This window comes from Parambassis ranga, chromosome 8 (assembly GCF_900634625.1).
Source record: "Parambassis ranga chromosome 8, fParRan2.1, whole genome shotgun sequence".
Taxonomy (NCBI): Eukaryota; Metazoa; Chordata; class Actinopteri; family Ambassidae; genus Parambassis; species Parambassis ranga.
Window position 1 is genome coordinate 17483330 of NC_041029.1, and position 15423 is coordinate 17498752.

At 47.0% G+C, this 15423-nt stretch overlaps 1 protein-coding gene across 9 annotated transcripts in view; it reads right to left on the reverse strand.

The window, feature by feature from the left end:
• nfixb (nuclear factor I/Xb) overlaps positions 1-15423 on the reverse strand; it is a 125347-nt gene that overhangs the window by 7373 nt on the left and 102551 nt on the right. For 5 of the 9 annotated variants that reach the window (XM_028411113.1, XM_028411114.1, XM_028411108.1 and 2 more), the window contains 4 exons: positions 14157-14231; positions 8933-9061; positions 4355-4530; positions 820-911 (listed from right to left, as the gene is read on the reverse strand). In XM_028411113.1, the coding sequence (XP_028266914.1) occupies positions 840-911; positions 4355-4530; positions 8933-9061; positions 14157-14231 (452 nt within the window). In that variant the 3' untranslated portion in view covers positions 820-839. Of the gene's footprint in view, positions 1-819; positions 912-2732; positions 2881-4354; positions 4531-8932; positions 9062-14156; positions 14232-15423 lie in introns of all 9 variants that reach the window. The other 4 variants (XM_028411117.1, XM_028411110.1, XM_028411112.1 and 1 more) reach the window with 4 other exon arrangements.

Consider the following 15423-nt stretch of genomic DNA (forward strand, 5'->3'; position numbering starts at 1 on the left):
TGGTGTGAAATAACTCGACTCAGGATGTAGGGGAATCCCATTGGCCACAATCAGCCTCGGTAAAACGGCCTTGTGGCTGATGCCTGTTCCAGCAACAGATTGATGCCCATGGGTTTTGGAAAATTACATCAAATACCATATGTATGCGACGTTTCAGTGTCCACATATCTTCGGTAAAAAAAAAGAAACAACTAGACGAGACTAACGAGCGCCGGGGCAGAAATGGAAAGCGAGAAAGAGTGGAGGGTAGAGAAACAAGGGAGGGGATCAGCAGAGCAGTTTTCAGATGGTTTCCATGTGTCGAGGAGCAGAGCTGAGCTGGCTCCAGGCGGGTGTGGTTGGATGCTAATGAGAAAAGTACTGGTGGTAATGGAGGAGGCACATGAACGGGGCGCAGGGTGGCGAAGGGAATGGATGAAGAAGGTGAAAAGGGGAAAAAGGAGAAGGCAGCGACGGAGAGAAGAGGGAAGAGAGCCGAGGAGTTAAAAAGTAAAATATCAGAAATGTAGTGAGAAAGGAAAGGTAGCATTAGAGGGAGCGAAGAAGGCAGCGAGGGAGCCCGAAGGGTAGGCCCCATATGTGCCAAATAAACAGTGGAGCACATATGGTAAACCACACACGTACAGTAAAATACAGATGTACAAATGCACACATTGATGCTGTGGGAGAGGCGGAGGAAACCCAGCAGCAGGTTTCGGGGAAATATTTTGGCGCGCATCCACACGGTGAATACGTTTCCTGGGTTCGACCAGTAATGGCAGTCAAAACATGACCAGTTTTCTTACAAACTGTCAGCGTAGCACGGCCCAAACCTCCTACCTGTGTCTGCTGCGGGATGTTCAGAAAGTTGTTGTCCCGTGATCCGATGCCGACAAACCTGTTGGGAGCTGTGGCGCCTGGCGTGGAGTATGCTACAAAAAAAACAGAACAGAAGGAGAGAAACCATCAGTGCACACGGACACAGAGAACACAGCAACTTCCTGCAGAGCTTTAAAAGAATCGTTTAAGCTTTAGGGAAGTAAACTCATTCACTCACTTGATTAAATACTCTGATGTATGTGAGAAGAAGCTATCGTTAGCAGCCTGCCTGGCAAAAGCAGCTCTTAGCTTATTATTGTACACTATGTACTTTTACAAGTGTGTTATTATGGGAAAACAAGAAGCTAATGCACTGAGCTAAAGTTAGCTGCAGGCTGCTTAATTAACCTAACTTGACGAAACATTACTAAGTGAAAAATAATGACTGCACAGACACAGAAGTTTGAATGAACGCAGCATTTAACGTCAACAAAGGCAGCTTCCTCTGCCGCCATGTTGAAAACTGTTGCTGCTCGCTCCCTTCAGTTGTAAAGGCCATGATGGCACCCATTGAAGGTGAGTGGAGTCCATCTGTTCAACTTTTGACCATTATGCCATGATGTTGGCACACTTGTGCGCTCAAAATAGCCTCCACAAGAATGGAATAATGCATTTCAGAACATAGCATGTAGCAGCTAGCGTTGTTTGATGTAATCTGTCTACCAAGACCTCTACAGCTTACTTAATTTAAGTTTTGTTTGTTTACAACTACACCCATTAACAGCCATTTTCTTTGATCAAGCTATGCTAACGCAGCTTCATATTTGTCATGCAAAAAGTAAATAAATTTATTTCCCGGTTCTACACACAGTGAACCCGATGGCCCCTCGCTGTGAAATGAATAAATACCAGCCTCTACAGAAGGTACCGCTATATAATCATTGAGGTCATTAAAACCCCACGGAAAAGTTCTGCCAAAATCTGGTACACAAACTCAGATCTCCCAGAGTGATTAAAATCCAGCCGTTGGAAGTGATTGAGCGCACCAGCATCCTGACACCGAGGATCGGTCAGGGACATTCAAACCCCACTGGCATCAACGTCTCTGACAAATTTAGGGCAGTTTGAGGAACCCTACGGACTCCAGAATCTGAATCTCGCCGATGGGATTGAAGGGATGTAAGTGTGCATAATGTGTCTGTCTGTCTGTCTGTCTGTGTGGAGGAAAGGGAGGAAGGACGAGGAGGAGGAGGAGGAGAGAGAGAGAGACAGTAATGAAGATACAGCGTACACCCATGTGTTTCTGCGACTTGGAGTAACATACATAAGACATAGAAGACTTTGAGACGCTGACTGGGGGGGGGGGGGGGGTAAAAAACGAAAACACTAAATTTGAAGGAGCTAAAAACACAGACAGGAAAAAAAACAAAGTGCTCCATCCAGTGCCCCTCCTACCAGAGCTGACATCACTCCTTTACACGAAGCTCACACCCTGACAACCACTAGCCACCAAACAGCTGAAGCAAAAAAAGTCATTGTTTCTAATGGAGTCCATATGAATCAACTGCCCTAAATTTGTGCCCTTCCCACCAGAGAATACTCCTAATGCTCTCACACTGATGAGTCCAGCAGGGCAGGGAAGGCACTAGCTCAACACATAAGCTCAAGGGGCCTCGTACAGGACCATGAGGAGCGCCACAGGCCGGGTCTGCTCTAACACGCTCCGCCGTACAGTCTTCGCTGCCTTCCGAAGGTTAAGGGAGGTGAGATGCTGGATACACACTGATGGCACGTTGGAGGAAGAACAATGAGTCTTTGCACTGGGAGGGTTGGGGGTGGGGTGGGGTGGGTGGGTGGGTGGGGTTTTCTGATTATTATTGTTGTTATTTTTTGTTTTGTTTTGTTTAGAGAACGGTCTCTGCGGGGTCACTTACACGGAGATGCGGGCGCGGAGAGTCCGCCGTCAGGGGGCGTGCTGTTGGGTTTAGAGTCGGGCATGGGGAGGGGCACTGGGCGGGCCACTGGGGGAGGTGGAGGCAGCAAGAAGGAGCCTGGCATTTTGCTCTGGCCGCTCCCGTTTGGCTGCAGACAACACAAACAGGGTCAGGAGGGCGACATGCGACAATCCGCAGACACGGAATGAAAACAGGACGCAGCTCGGGAGGCCAGGTCCAAAAAAATATCCATGACGGAGGGAGGAGGTGGTGGTGGGGGGGTGGGACGATGGTGGAAGGAGGGAGAGGAAGGTGGGTGGGGAAACAACAACCAAAGGAATGATATGTGTGAACGGCATCTTTCATGGAGGTGTGAAAAATCATAATCACCACAGGGTTTGAAAGGAGCTGAGAGGTTCCACAGGGGTGGTCCGTGGAGGAGGAGGAAGGTGAGCAAATTATTTGACTTGGTTCATCCAGAAGATGGCAAGAAATCAAAATCATGGATCAGAACTCTCTTCTACACAAGCACAACACCACCACCACCACCACCACCACCACCAACGATACCAGCACCAAACAACCAAACTCCAACTAAAATCTCAAACAGCTAGAGATGAGAACAGAAACACGATGACAACACAACACAAGGGCGGGTATGCTTGGCTGTGACTGATTCACTCTCGTGCTGATGGGTTTAACTTCTGAGGGGTTGGGTGGAGCGAAAAGAAAAAATAAAGAGAGGAGGAGGAGGAGGAGGAAGAACGTCGAGGGTCTGAAACAGGAAACGGCAAAATGACATCGACAAGACAATACAAAGATTTGTAGAGCAGCTGACTAAACAAAACGTCCAGCGTGGTGCACGTGTGTTGTTGTGTGTGACATGTGGGTGAACTCATGTCATCAAATATGCACTGACAATAAATCTATCTACCGTCATGTGCTGTTATTACAGGTTTGTCAAGGAAATGGTGTAAAATGGAACCACTACTGAATATTTAATGATAATCTTAGCATCACAGATTATGTTTTATTTCAAATTTCTCCATAAAATGATCAGAAGTTTTAAATTTATGGAAATATATTGTCTTTTCGTTGAAAAAAACATAATATTGGAGTCGTGGAGTGGACACATGGAGGAAAAATATACAAAAAAAGGACACATTTTACTTCTCCAAGCACTCAAAGAGCTTGTGTAATTCAAATTTCTTATGTTTTTATATAACATAGGGGGACATGCTACAAAGCGCAACATCAAAAAAAAAAGATGATGATTAGTATTGCCACTTTATAATGTCGGTTGTTTCCCAGGACGAGGGTCCCCACGGGGTAAACTGTGCAGTCTGCTGGTCTGATGGAGGCTAGTTTAACCACTCAGTGAAGTAAAAGGACTCATTTATGTAAATAAACTGTTTTGCTTTTTGGCCACTCTAGGACTCCGTACAATTAAACATTCAATAGTGGTAGAATTTGACTTCTATGTACACAGATGCTTGTGTCCTGTCCTGTCCTTCTTACACACCTGAAGCATACACATTATATTGCAGTACTAGGTGAGTGGGCGTCTGCATGTTTCTGTGTAATACGGCCATTTTTCCCTCCTCCCTGCTGGTGAGCCTTACCTGTCCGGCGGCCTGCCCCGAGCCATCGGCACAGACGAACTGCACAAATTCCTTCAGAGGATCCTGTCCAGGGTGGTGGTGGTAGCGGATGGTTGGGTGGGTGAAGTAGGGGCTAGACTGCTGGATGATGGAGGGAGACGGGAAGTGCAGGGCCGAGGCTGAAGCACGGGGACTCCCTGCGGAGACAGGTGTTAGAATTAGAAGAACACCAGCAGAGAGCGAGGGCGACAACGCGAGGAGGACACAAACACCTGAGCTTCTTAGAGATGGGAGAGATGATGATGAGACACATCACGAATAATAAAGATTTTCACCTCTACAGCTTCATACCACGGAGATAACACACACACACACACTCACAATGTCTTCATACAGACACACACACTCGAGCACAGATTCAGCACACTGAAGTGCTTCATTTTGAAATCAGATCCAAACAGAGCTTGAGAGAGAGAGAAAGCACAAAGCGATCATTGAGTACTGTCTTAAATTAGCCGCTCTTAATGCCTGCACGCCTGTGTGCTGTTTTGAGGGTGTGATTCATTGGCGTTGAAGCAATTTGGCATTCAGATGGCAAAGCCGGGTTTTTTCTTTATCTGACACATTTTGTTTCTATGACAGAATTAATCTCTGCGTACACTTCAAATCTGAGTTGTTTTTCGGTTAAATCTGCAAATATATATATAAATATATATATGTGTGTGTGTGTGTGTGTGTACGACAGGTGTGGAGATGTGAAAATATAACAGCGTTCTGTGGGTAATACGCTTAAAATAAAGAACCAGTTTTCGCTTTACAAGACTGAAAAACAGAGAAAACGGCAGCTGAATGTATGTGTGAGGTGTGAGAGGGAGCAGTTGGTCGAGCCTTACCGAACCAAACACAAAGCCCTCTCTGTCAGACCTATATCCATTACTGAATCTCCTTGATTTGTATTAGAAGCCTGTTCTCCTCTCAGCCATGCCAGTCTGACACCAGCCCCCCCCCCCCAGCTGCCCACGTTGGACTGCCAATGCTCTTTGGTGCTTGCATCGTATACATTGTGTGTGTGTGTGTGTGTGTGTGTGTGTGTGTGTGTGTGTGTGTGTGTGTGTGTGTAATGCTTGAGGGTGCCAACCCTGCTGCGTTCCCTCCCCCCCCCCCCCCCCCCCAGACAAGGGCCTTTGCCTCTGAGCCGAGCAGCACCTTGCTCCCATGCCAAGCTGCCTGCTCCCAAGTGAAGCTGTCTCCCTGCTCCTATAGTCCCATACTAATCCCATTAGAGACTGGGTGAAGGCCAAACACAGGGGGGTATATGGGGGCGGGTTTGGGACAGGACCGGGTGGTGCTGGTGGTGCTGGGGTGGGGGGTAGCAGGATCAGAGGGAATCCCCGCATCCCCCCATCCTACACGTCTGTCCTTACTGAGCCATGATCCCATTCAGCTTCAGTTACGTGTTCAGTAGAACCGAACGTTTCACAGCTGATCACTGAAGCAGAGTTCTGGTTTCTCTGGTCGGGTCGTGCATCTATTTCACCCATTTTTTACTTGTAGCTAACAATTATCTACCTAAAATGTCATCTTTTATCTTAAGTTCAGCTAACTAGCTTAGCCTTGAGCTATTAGCCTTAGCATCATTTTATCTTTTTAACATTTATTATTATTATTAATTTTGTTAATTCATATATTGAGATCATTCAATTTAACTATTTCAACCTTGTGTTTATGCCATTTTGCCCGCTTGCATTGCGTTTTCTGCTGTTAGCATTGTTAGCATTAGCTGCCCATTCAAATCAAATATCCAGTCACCATATCAAAATATATTGACCACAAACCTAATTGTTCCTTATACACATTTTTCAGCTAACCGCTCATGTTGTGATCCTTCTAATCTATAGATGGTGTTTTATTTATTATTTATAATTAGCTGAGGGCACATATCTGTGTCAGCTGCACAACAACCCCCCAGGAAGTTGGCACGATATCTTTCTCTCTGAAAAAGGAGGTCATGGTCCCAAAGAGGTAAAGAATAGCAGCTCCTGAGTGAGAGGACCACTGAACGTTCTGCCACGAGCAGCTGGGCCTAGCATGCTCCTCGATCCCGCTTCTAAACCCCCTTTTGGATCTAGTCTCCTCACACAGAGCGACAACAACGCCGATGATGTGTGGTGAGCTCTGGCAGCGGCCGACAGTTTGTGTAAAACAGAAAGAAATCACAACTGTATAAATTACAACTGCTGGCCGCAACAAGGATGGAAGATTTTACACATGTGTGCATGTTTGTGCATGCGTGTCTGTGGAGATCGGATCTGCTGTAGTTACATCTCGAGAGGCATCGGGTCTGTCAACAACCGCGGAGGAGGGTTTAATGACACGGTGGTCAACCTCACTGCCTCACATCTGCTCGGTGGCTTAGAACCCCCTTTGATGTAGCCTTGCTACAGAACTAAAGCACATGGGTAATTATCTCCAGTGAGCTCCTTCGCTGAGTGAACTTACAAACAGGCACTTTCCAAAAAAAAAAAGAGAAAGTCTCTCACTCGATCTGCTGTGTGGTGATAAAATTAAGAGAGCGGTGATTTATCCTCGGAGTCCCTTTTGGCTGCGATTGATATCTCAGCAGCTTGTTTCGGGCTCGTGGAGAATCAGCTGGTGCAGCTCAGAGATCATCGCTCTCTGCCCCTGCCAGCGTGAACACAGACACGTGCTCGCACTGCAGTTCCCACACTGTCAATGTAAGTCCGTTTGGAAGCCAAGCTACAGAGGGGGGACGACTGGTGGCTGGGTGTGTGTTGCAGGGCTCCATGTTTGCCATGTGGTGATCCGACTAAGTCCAAACAAGGACGTAACGCTCTCACCTTAAACATAAGAGATTCTGAAGGAGGGCGTTTAGCCCGTTTCAATGGGCAGATGGGTTGATACTGGACTATAGTGGTGCATGTTCGTACACACACACAAATAAAACTGGAGGACATCACATGACTACAAACAGAACTGAGATCCTGGGCAGCTGCCTGTTTTGCCTGGGTGATGCCAGGAGGTACCCCGCTGATTAAGAGCAAATAAATGTAGAGAAGTCACAAGAGACTCATTAAAAAACAATGGTCGGAATCAGATATTTGGAGTTTTGTGGTAGAAGACCCCGAAAGCGCGGGTCGTACAGCGTCCTCCCTCCTACAGCACAGTTTCTCCGGTTTGTAATGCTAATGTGCTGCTAACAAATGTAACCCTGGTGGCATCATTAGGCTTATTTTATTATTTATTAACTGTAAAAAGCTCCCGTCAGAGACGCAGCAAACTGATCAGGAGCAATTAGTAATCTGAGATTAAAGTATTGAAAATTAATGGAGTACTCCATGAAATGATGATAACACTCGAGTGGACCACTCTGAGGCCATCGGGATGATTCACTGCAGCCTCTTCACCTCTGACTGACTGCTGAGGGGAGATTCAGGGACTTTATTTAAGGTGTTTTCATGGGAGGGACCCTGAACTTGCATCACTGCAGGCTCAGCCCAGATCCATGAGTCAGGGGGAACAGACTCCAGGACAGGCGGATAAAGAGGTGCCGAAGCACGCTCCGTCACTCCTCACGGGCTTGTTAACAACCCAGAACCCACACATATTTGAAATTATTCGTTGGATTATTATTAAAAAATATGGGGTTATAATACAATAATTAGTTCTTTAAAGGCTGCAGTCTAGGGGATCTGTAGCAGCTGATTGTTTGTTTTATTGATTGATTAATTGTCTGTGATCAATCTGTCATTGTATTCTGTGGACAAACTAAAACAAAATGATGCCAGTTTAAGAGCATATATTGTGTATTTATATGATAACTTTGTGTTTGTTGACTTTGTGTCTCAACATGGGGCCAGTTTTGTCATCTGACCTCATCACTGTTCTTTAGATTTAAATATGCTAATTTAACATTTGAAGGGTGTCCACACACTTCACGTTCAAGCAGACGCCTTTCATTACTTACACTGTAAGAAGTAAGTTGTGTTAAACAATCTAAACTGTGGTCACATGTGGTCACATCAAAGATGGTTGTCCCGGGTTCCTCTTTCAAAACATTGGTCTTCTGTTCGTTGTTGTCCTTCGTTCTGAAATGTGTGTTTATTTTTTTCTGCCATCCAGATGTTGTAAAATATGACAAAATAAACCAAGAACAAAATCGAGACAGTTTCCGAGGAGAGATGTAGCAACGACAGACAGCAGCAACCACCTCGTCACTCTAAGAATCTACAGAGATACCACCACCAACACATCCACCGCTAGACAGGCTCAGAAAAACCACACACCACACCCACAAGCTCCATCACCAGCGTGACCTGCACCCTGCACGGTCCACAGGGGGAGGCGGAGGAGGAGACTCAGACCTACAGAGCTACCTGCCAGCATTTCATTCCCAGCCAACCAAAGACAACGCCCGGACCTCTAAAACCACAGGGAGGAGGGGCGGGGGGGCCCTGAGAAAGTGGTGGAGTGGGTAGGAGGAGATGGTGAGGAGGGGAGGAGGGGGAGGGTTCTGGAGGGGGGAGGGGAGTTTTGAAAGGGGCGATCAGGGAGGAGGAGGGGGGAGTCTCTTGATCTCACCTGGTCTCACTCCCGCCAGCATTGGCAGTGGGTGGTGGGTGAACGCCATGCGGGGGGACCTCGTCTGGGAGGACAGGGCGCTGAAATCGAATTTCCCCGACTTCTTAAGAGAACCAGGCGATGGGAGTCCTGGCAAAAAGGGGATCAACAAAATGGCAGAACAGAGACGTGGTTTTAATCAAACATGGCTGCTTTCCTTACTTTGACTCTACTAAAAAAAATAAAAATAAAGAAATAATCAGAATTTGATTACAAGAATCAAATGATTATGATTGAAATCAATGGATTGATCGATCGATTCATTCATTGATTTGTTTGATAGGCTTAACAAACAGATGGGTTCTCACAATCTGTCCAGTATTCTATGTTTGTGTACAGTCAGCGGGCTGTACAATGTCCATCAGCCTGAAGGCGTAGGGGGCGGGGGTGAGGGGGCAGGGTCCGCTGAGAGGCCATGTTTGGAAGCAGCAGGGGGTTTCAGAGCGAGGGGAGGTGGCGGGAGAAAGGGGAGGACAGGGTGGGTCGTGGAGCGGGTCGGGAGGCCAGGGGTACAGAGTCAGGACAGAGGAGAGCTGGGAAATGGAAATGGCGGTCCAACTACTGAACAACACGGAGAACGCCGTCTCCCAGACTATCTGACGGAACCTCGAGCACAACGCCGTCACAGCCCGGCGTCTGCAGCTACAGAGAGCTGCGGGAACACAAACACGGCGGCCAGCCTACTCACTGCACACGTCAGGACGCCTCTGAAGAATGAATGGGATCCTGGACGGCCTCATATCTGGGCCAGACTGTGTGTGTGTGTGTTTTTTTTTTTCCAATCCAACGCCAGCACGGGCTGCGCGGCTACATATAGCTGCAGGAGAGCGCGCCAAGACACACATCAGTAGATCCTCTGATGTAGTGCCCTTCTGCATATCTGACTGTCAGGTATTTTATGTTGCTGCCTTAAGACATATAGTATTTCATAAAGAAGTGCTTGAACTCACACACACACACAGACACACACAAGCTGTTCAGGCTGGGTGGTATAAGCACCAGGCACACTGCCAGTGAAGGCTAGTTGGGAGAGCTGTAGAAAGATGGAAGAAGTTAAGCAGGAGAGGAGCGGTGACGGCATGGCTGACACACACAGACAAACATATTAAAGTGTCCCCCCCTGTCTATAAATGTCGGCTGAGGCTAAAGGGCTGCATGAAATATCCCTCAGCTCGGTAGAAACGGGCACACTTAAGTATAGGCCCGGCTCCACCAGCGGACCAGAAACATGGCCAAAAGTGTGACAGCCACAGATAAAAAGAGGCTCTCTTCTGTGATCAAGGCCCGGTGCGGTGGGCGCTGAGGGAATTTATTTTGATGTATGGTAATCCAAAAGGAACAATTTAGACTTTCAGGGTTTGAGGATCAGCGCCAAATGGTGTATCTGACCTCTGCCGGGAACCACAACGTTGAATATAAGCTGAAATAAAACACTCTGGAAGGAGAAATCCATAAAAGAGAGAGGAATAATGAGGAAGTGAAAGTATAGAGGAGTACATCAGCACGGACACACAGACCTCATTACTGTTCTCTGGAAACACACTGAGCTCATGTTGTGTTTGCTTCAGATTTGGTTGAAAGAATACAGTGATAAACAACCTCGGCGAGCGAGCGAGCGAGTGAGAGAGAGAGAGAGAGAGAGAGAGAGGCCCATAAACTACTAAACGACACAATATTCACACATATAAAACAAACACACTCAAATAAAGACGTGGGTAATTTCAACATGGCCCAAAGAGATGTGGAAATAGATTTTATGAGCAGAGCATATAAAGTCTTTTTTTTTTATAAAGCTGCACTGGGAAATGTTTTATCACTATTTACCCACACTGCTCACAGGCACCATGGGTGCAGCTGCGCCTGTGTGGGCACTTAAGTATATAGAGAGAGAAAAGGTGGGCGCCAAGCACTTATGCTCACGTCATGTGACTCTGCTGCGTGTAGGAGCGAGGAGGACACAGCGAGGAGGGTGAGATGGTGGCATTATGGGAAAAAAAAACACAAAACAAAACACAACACAAAAGATGTCATCCATCTGCTGAGGATGTGTTGACTTCTGTTAGTGTCTTCACAACTACAACAGTAGAGAGGAACTACAACACTACTGCTGTCTGATGATGAGGATGATGTGTGTGTGTGTGTGTGTGTGTGTGAGACCCTGCACAATATATTGCTGATACTGAATCTGCCATTTTTTGGAGCAGAAGCCAAGATTGGAGAATTATGTTCTGTTGCATTGTGGGACTTGTAGGATTAGAGCTCAGATTCACTCAGTGTCACAGGGTCTGTATTCAATGTTCAGGGGTGCAATAAGTCCATGAGTGTCAGCAGTGATGTTGTAGATGGGACAGGACTAGGTTACCAAGCAACCAAGACACAACAACAACAACAACAACAACAACAATCCTTTCCTGAACTTGACCAAGTAAACAAAATGATGCCCCGTGTGTCTGAGTGACCAACACACAACACACCTCCTGACGTCCTGCAGCGTCAGTATGAGCACAGGATGACACATGTTGAGCGCCGGTGCAAACTGCTGAGGAACTACAAAACTACTGTTTTGTGAGGGTGAGGATGATGATGATGATGATGATGTGTGTGTGTGTGTGTGTGTGTGTGTGAGACCCTGCACAATATATTACTGATATTGAATCTGCCAATTTTTTGGAGCAGAAGCCAAGCTTGGAGAGATAAAGAGAGATAGAGTTAAAAAAAAAACACTGTTGCATTGTGGGACTTGTAGGATTGGAGCTCAGATTCCCTGAGTGTCACACTCTAGGGCCCCCTATAGGGTCAATATTCAATGTTCAATGTAAGTCCATGAGTGCCAACAATGATGAACAGGGACAGGACTAGGTTACCAAGGCAACCAAGACACAACAACAACAACGCTTTCCTGAACTCCAACAAGTAAACAAAATGATGCCTTGTGTGTGTGAGTGACCAACCACAACACACCTCCTGGCGTCCTGCAGCGCCAGGATGAGCACAGGATGACACATGTTGAGCGCCGATGCTAACTGGGTTGTAGCTCTCTCTCTCTGGTTCTGGTCCCCTGACCTTCTTCATGCAGCGTTACATTAAAATACTCAAGCCAAAAAACTGAATCCTGCCATGTTGTGGATTTTTTCCTCTGCGGTGCGCACAGAGTGGGGACGACTACGCGCCGCCACATCCCAGCTTATGGTATAAACAGCCTTACATTATACATATTGTTTCTAGTCTCTGTGATATTCCCTAATTAGTCGGTATCTTGCTGAAATATCTGGTGCTGCGTGGCTTCTCAGCAAATGAGGCCCAGATGCCCAATGAAAGCTTTGCCTGATAAAGCTAACAGAAGTTACTCTGATCTCTCTCTTAATCTGTGTGTGTGTGTGTGTGTCTGTGAGTCCACACACACACACACACACACACACAGTTGTTTGTTCTACATTATTTCTGTGTCCTGCTCCTGGCACACGGCACCAGCAGACTGGCAGCCAATTGCTCCCATGACCCTGTAGTCTTGCCACGCTAACAAGCTGGCGACCACACAACCCCCCCCCCCCCCCCACTAACTATCACAGAACCGGTCCACACACACACACACACACACACACACACACACACACACACACACACACACACACACACATAAAGAAGCTCAGGCACTCCTCGCTCAGGTACCACACGCTCATCATCATCACACACAGCCGTATCACAGCTTTATGCCGGGATAATTAGCGTCCGCTGTCTGTCAGCCTCACAGATACACGGGGAAACCCTTCGCCGAAAAGTTGACGGCGGGTTTTTCCCACCGCCGAGCAGCAGGAGCGAGCAGGCGAGAGAGAGAGGGGGAGAGAGAGAGAGAGAGAGAGAGAGAGAGCAGCGCTGGGCGGGAGACAGCAGACTTAATGATGAATTACATGATCACCTGCTAAGCCTCAGAGCCTTTCACTCAGGTAGAGAATCACCTCCAGAGCACGGCAGAGGCGGAGGCCCCCCCCCACCCAACCCCCCCCCCCTTCATCCCTCCTCTTCCTCCCTCCTCCTGTCCTCCGCCCCTCTTCTTCCTCTTCTTCTACTCTTCCTCATCTCTCACTCCCAACACCATCACCACCATCACCAGAACAGATGTCTGCTGTAACCCAGTAGCTCCCTTCGCTGTAGACACATGGAGGCGCCATCTGGACCGGAACACTGCTCCTCTCCAGATTGGGGAGTGTGTGTGTGTGTGTGTGTGTGTGTGTGTGTGTGTGTGTGTGTGTGAGGATGTAAATCAGAGAGAGCGAGAGAGAGAGAGCTGAAATGTAGTTTTCTGTGTGTGTCTGCATGTCATTTGTAAATGTGCATGTTAGTGAGTAAGCATGTCTCGCAGACAGAAGGCGCGGCGTGCGTCCATGACACACCTGAGCGCCTCCACGCTGTTTGTTTGGGTCGTATGTTGTTTTTTTTTTCCTGCGCTGTCTTTCAGAGGCGGTTGAGTCAGGCCGACGGCAGGTGGGAACGCCACTCGACGGCTCTGTCTAAACAACCAGCTACTCAACAAACCCTCATTCACATCCCCCCTTCCTCCTCCTCCTCCTCCTCCTCCTCCTCCACCTCCTCCTCCACCTTGTCTGGGTCTTTCATCGCCTTCCCTCTCTGGGCTCAACAACAAAATTACAACACCCAAAGCACTCAGCTGAATGCCGCTCACATCACCTCAGAAACTCTGCATTCATGTGGCGTCACAACAATGTGTTTTTTTTTGGGATGTGATAATGCTCCTTAATTACACAACGACAATCAAGCGTACATCAGCGAGAGGCTGCTCTCAATGCACTGGAGATGTCTTTATCTTCTGATTCCTCTCACAGATTCACATCTCTGAGGCAGGCGGGCGGTGGATGCATGTTACATGGAGCTACTGGGCGACCAAAAGGCTTTGGTGAACCCACAATGGACAACAGCAGACATCTGGTAGAAAAACACACAACCCCACCCAGCAGCAGCAGAGACAACAAGACACAGAAGAGGGATGTAGGAGGAGAGGAGGAAGAAGAAGAAGAACAGGGATGAAGAGCAGCAGCTCACAGGAAGTGCAGGCATGAAAGAGAGAGAGAGAGAGAGAGAGAGAGAGATGTACACAGGCTGAGGGTGGTGTGAGCGGAGGTAGAGCATGTATACATGTACACAGTATAATGTTTAATGTTGTTCTAACCATGGTAAGGAAACTGCACTCCATCGCTCTCATGCTTAATCTTCCTCTCCTGCACACTGGCCAAATGGTGCTGCACTGAAAGGCCAAACAGGGGAGAAGGGAAGAGTTAACAACGGAAGAGGGGAGGAGAGAAAAAGAGACACAGAGAGAGGTGGAAAGAATGAGAGAGAGAGACAGGGCTGGTTAAATCACGGGCAATGGGGGATTTGAACGTTATAGAGTGCAGCAAGTGTCTATAAAATGGTTACATCATCACTTCTGGCAGCATGAACACAGCAGCATGTGAGTGGGAGTGACGCTTATAAATTGGAGAATACATCGACATTTAATTTTTTTTTTAGTAATTTAACAAAATCCCCAAAGTCACATACAATACCCAAGAGATGTCCACGAAGTCTATTGTGAATCAAAGCTTTGACAGGAAGCTAAAGGGTGAGGGGGGGGGGGATCATGACAACGTTGCAGTTGGTTAGCTTAATGTTAGCTTCCTGAGAGTGAGGAGGTTTTATGCTAGCTGTTTTTTTTGTTTGGTCTGCTTCCAGTCGTTGGATGTAATGGTTGGTACAGCAGCCATTTTTATACTACATTAATCAATCAATTAAAAAAAACAACAAATCAATGTATTCCCTATAATGACATACCCTTCTTTGATAATGATATAGAGGAAGAAAACTTCTATATCATTAGACCTTTTAGCATTTTGTGCATTATGTGTAAATTTAATTTATTCTGGATTAGTCTGGGTTTAGCTAACTAGCTCTTAGACCCCGTTCACACAGGGTTAATCAATCTGGCTAGAGTGGGATTCGGGCTGTATCTGGATGTATCCGGATCGTTTTTTCTGAGTCTGAACAACATGAATCTGGATATATCCGGACAGATCTCGATCCACCTCTCGGAGGTGGATCTAGCCGGATACGCTTACATCTGGCTCAGGTCAGAACGCAAATGCGTCTTTCTCCAGTGTGAACGGGGCCCTAAGTAGTTTACAGTCATAAAACCTGCTGCTAATCTGCATGCTAATCTGCACCCTAATCTGCATGCGTCCTCTCATTTATGTCCTCTAAAAAATTATTATTTCCTGTTTTCGTTATTTACAGAACATTAGCTAACTGGCTGCTGGCGGAGGCTTCATATGTACCGAGCATACACTGGTGGTTTCAATTTTCTTAGCATGGAAGCAGATCGACGTTATATCCCTAAATGCTGAACTATTCCTTATATAAACATCTCATTACTATAGTCTATTTTATTTAAATGGTCTGAC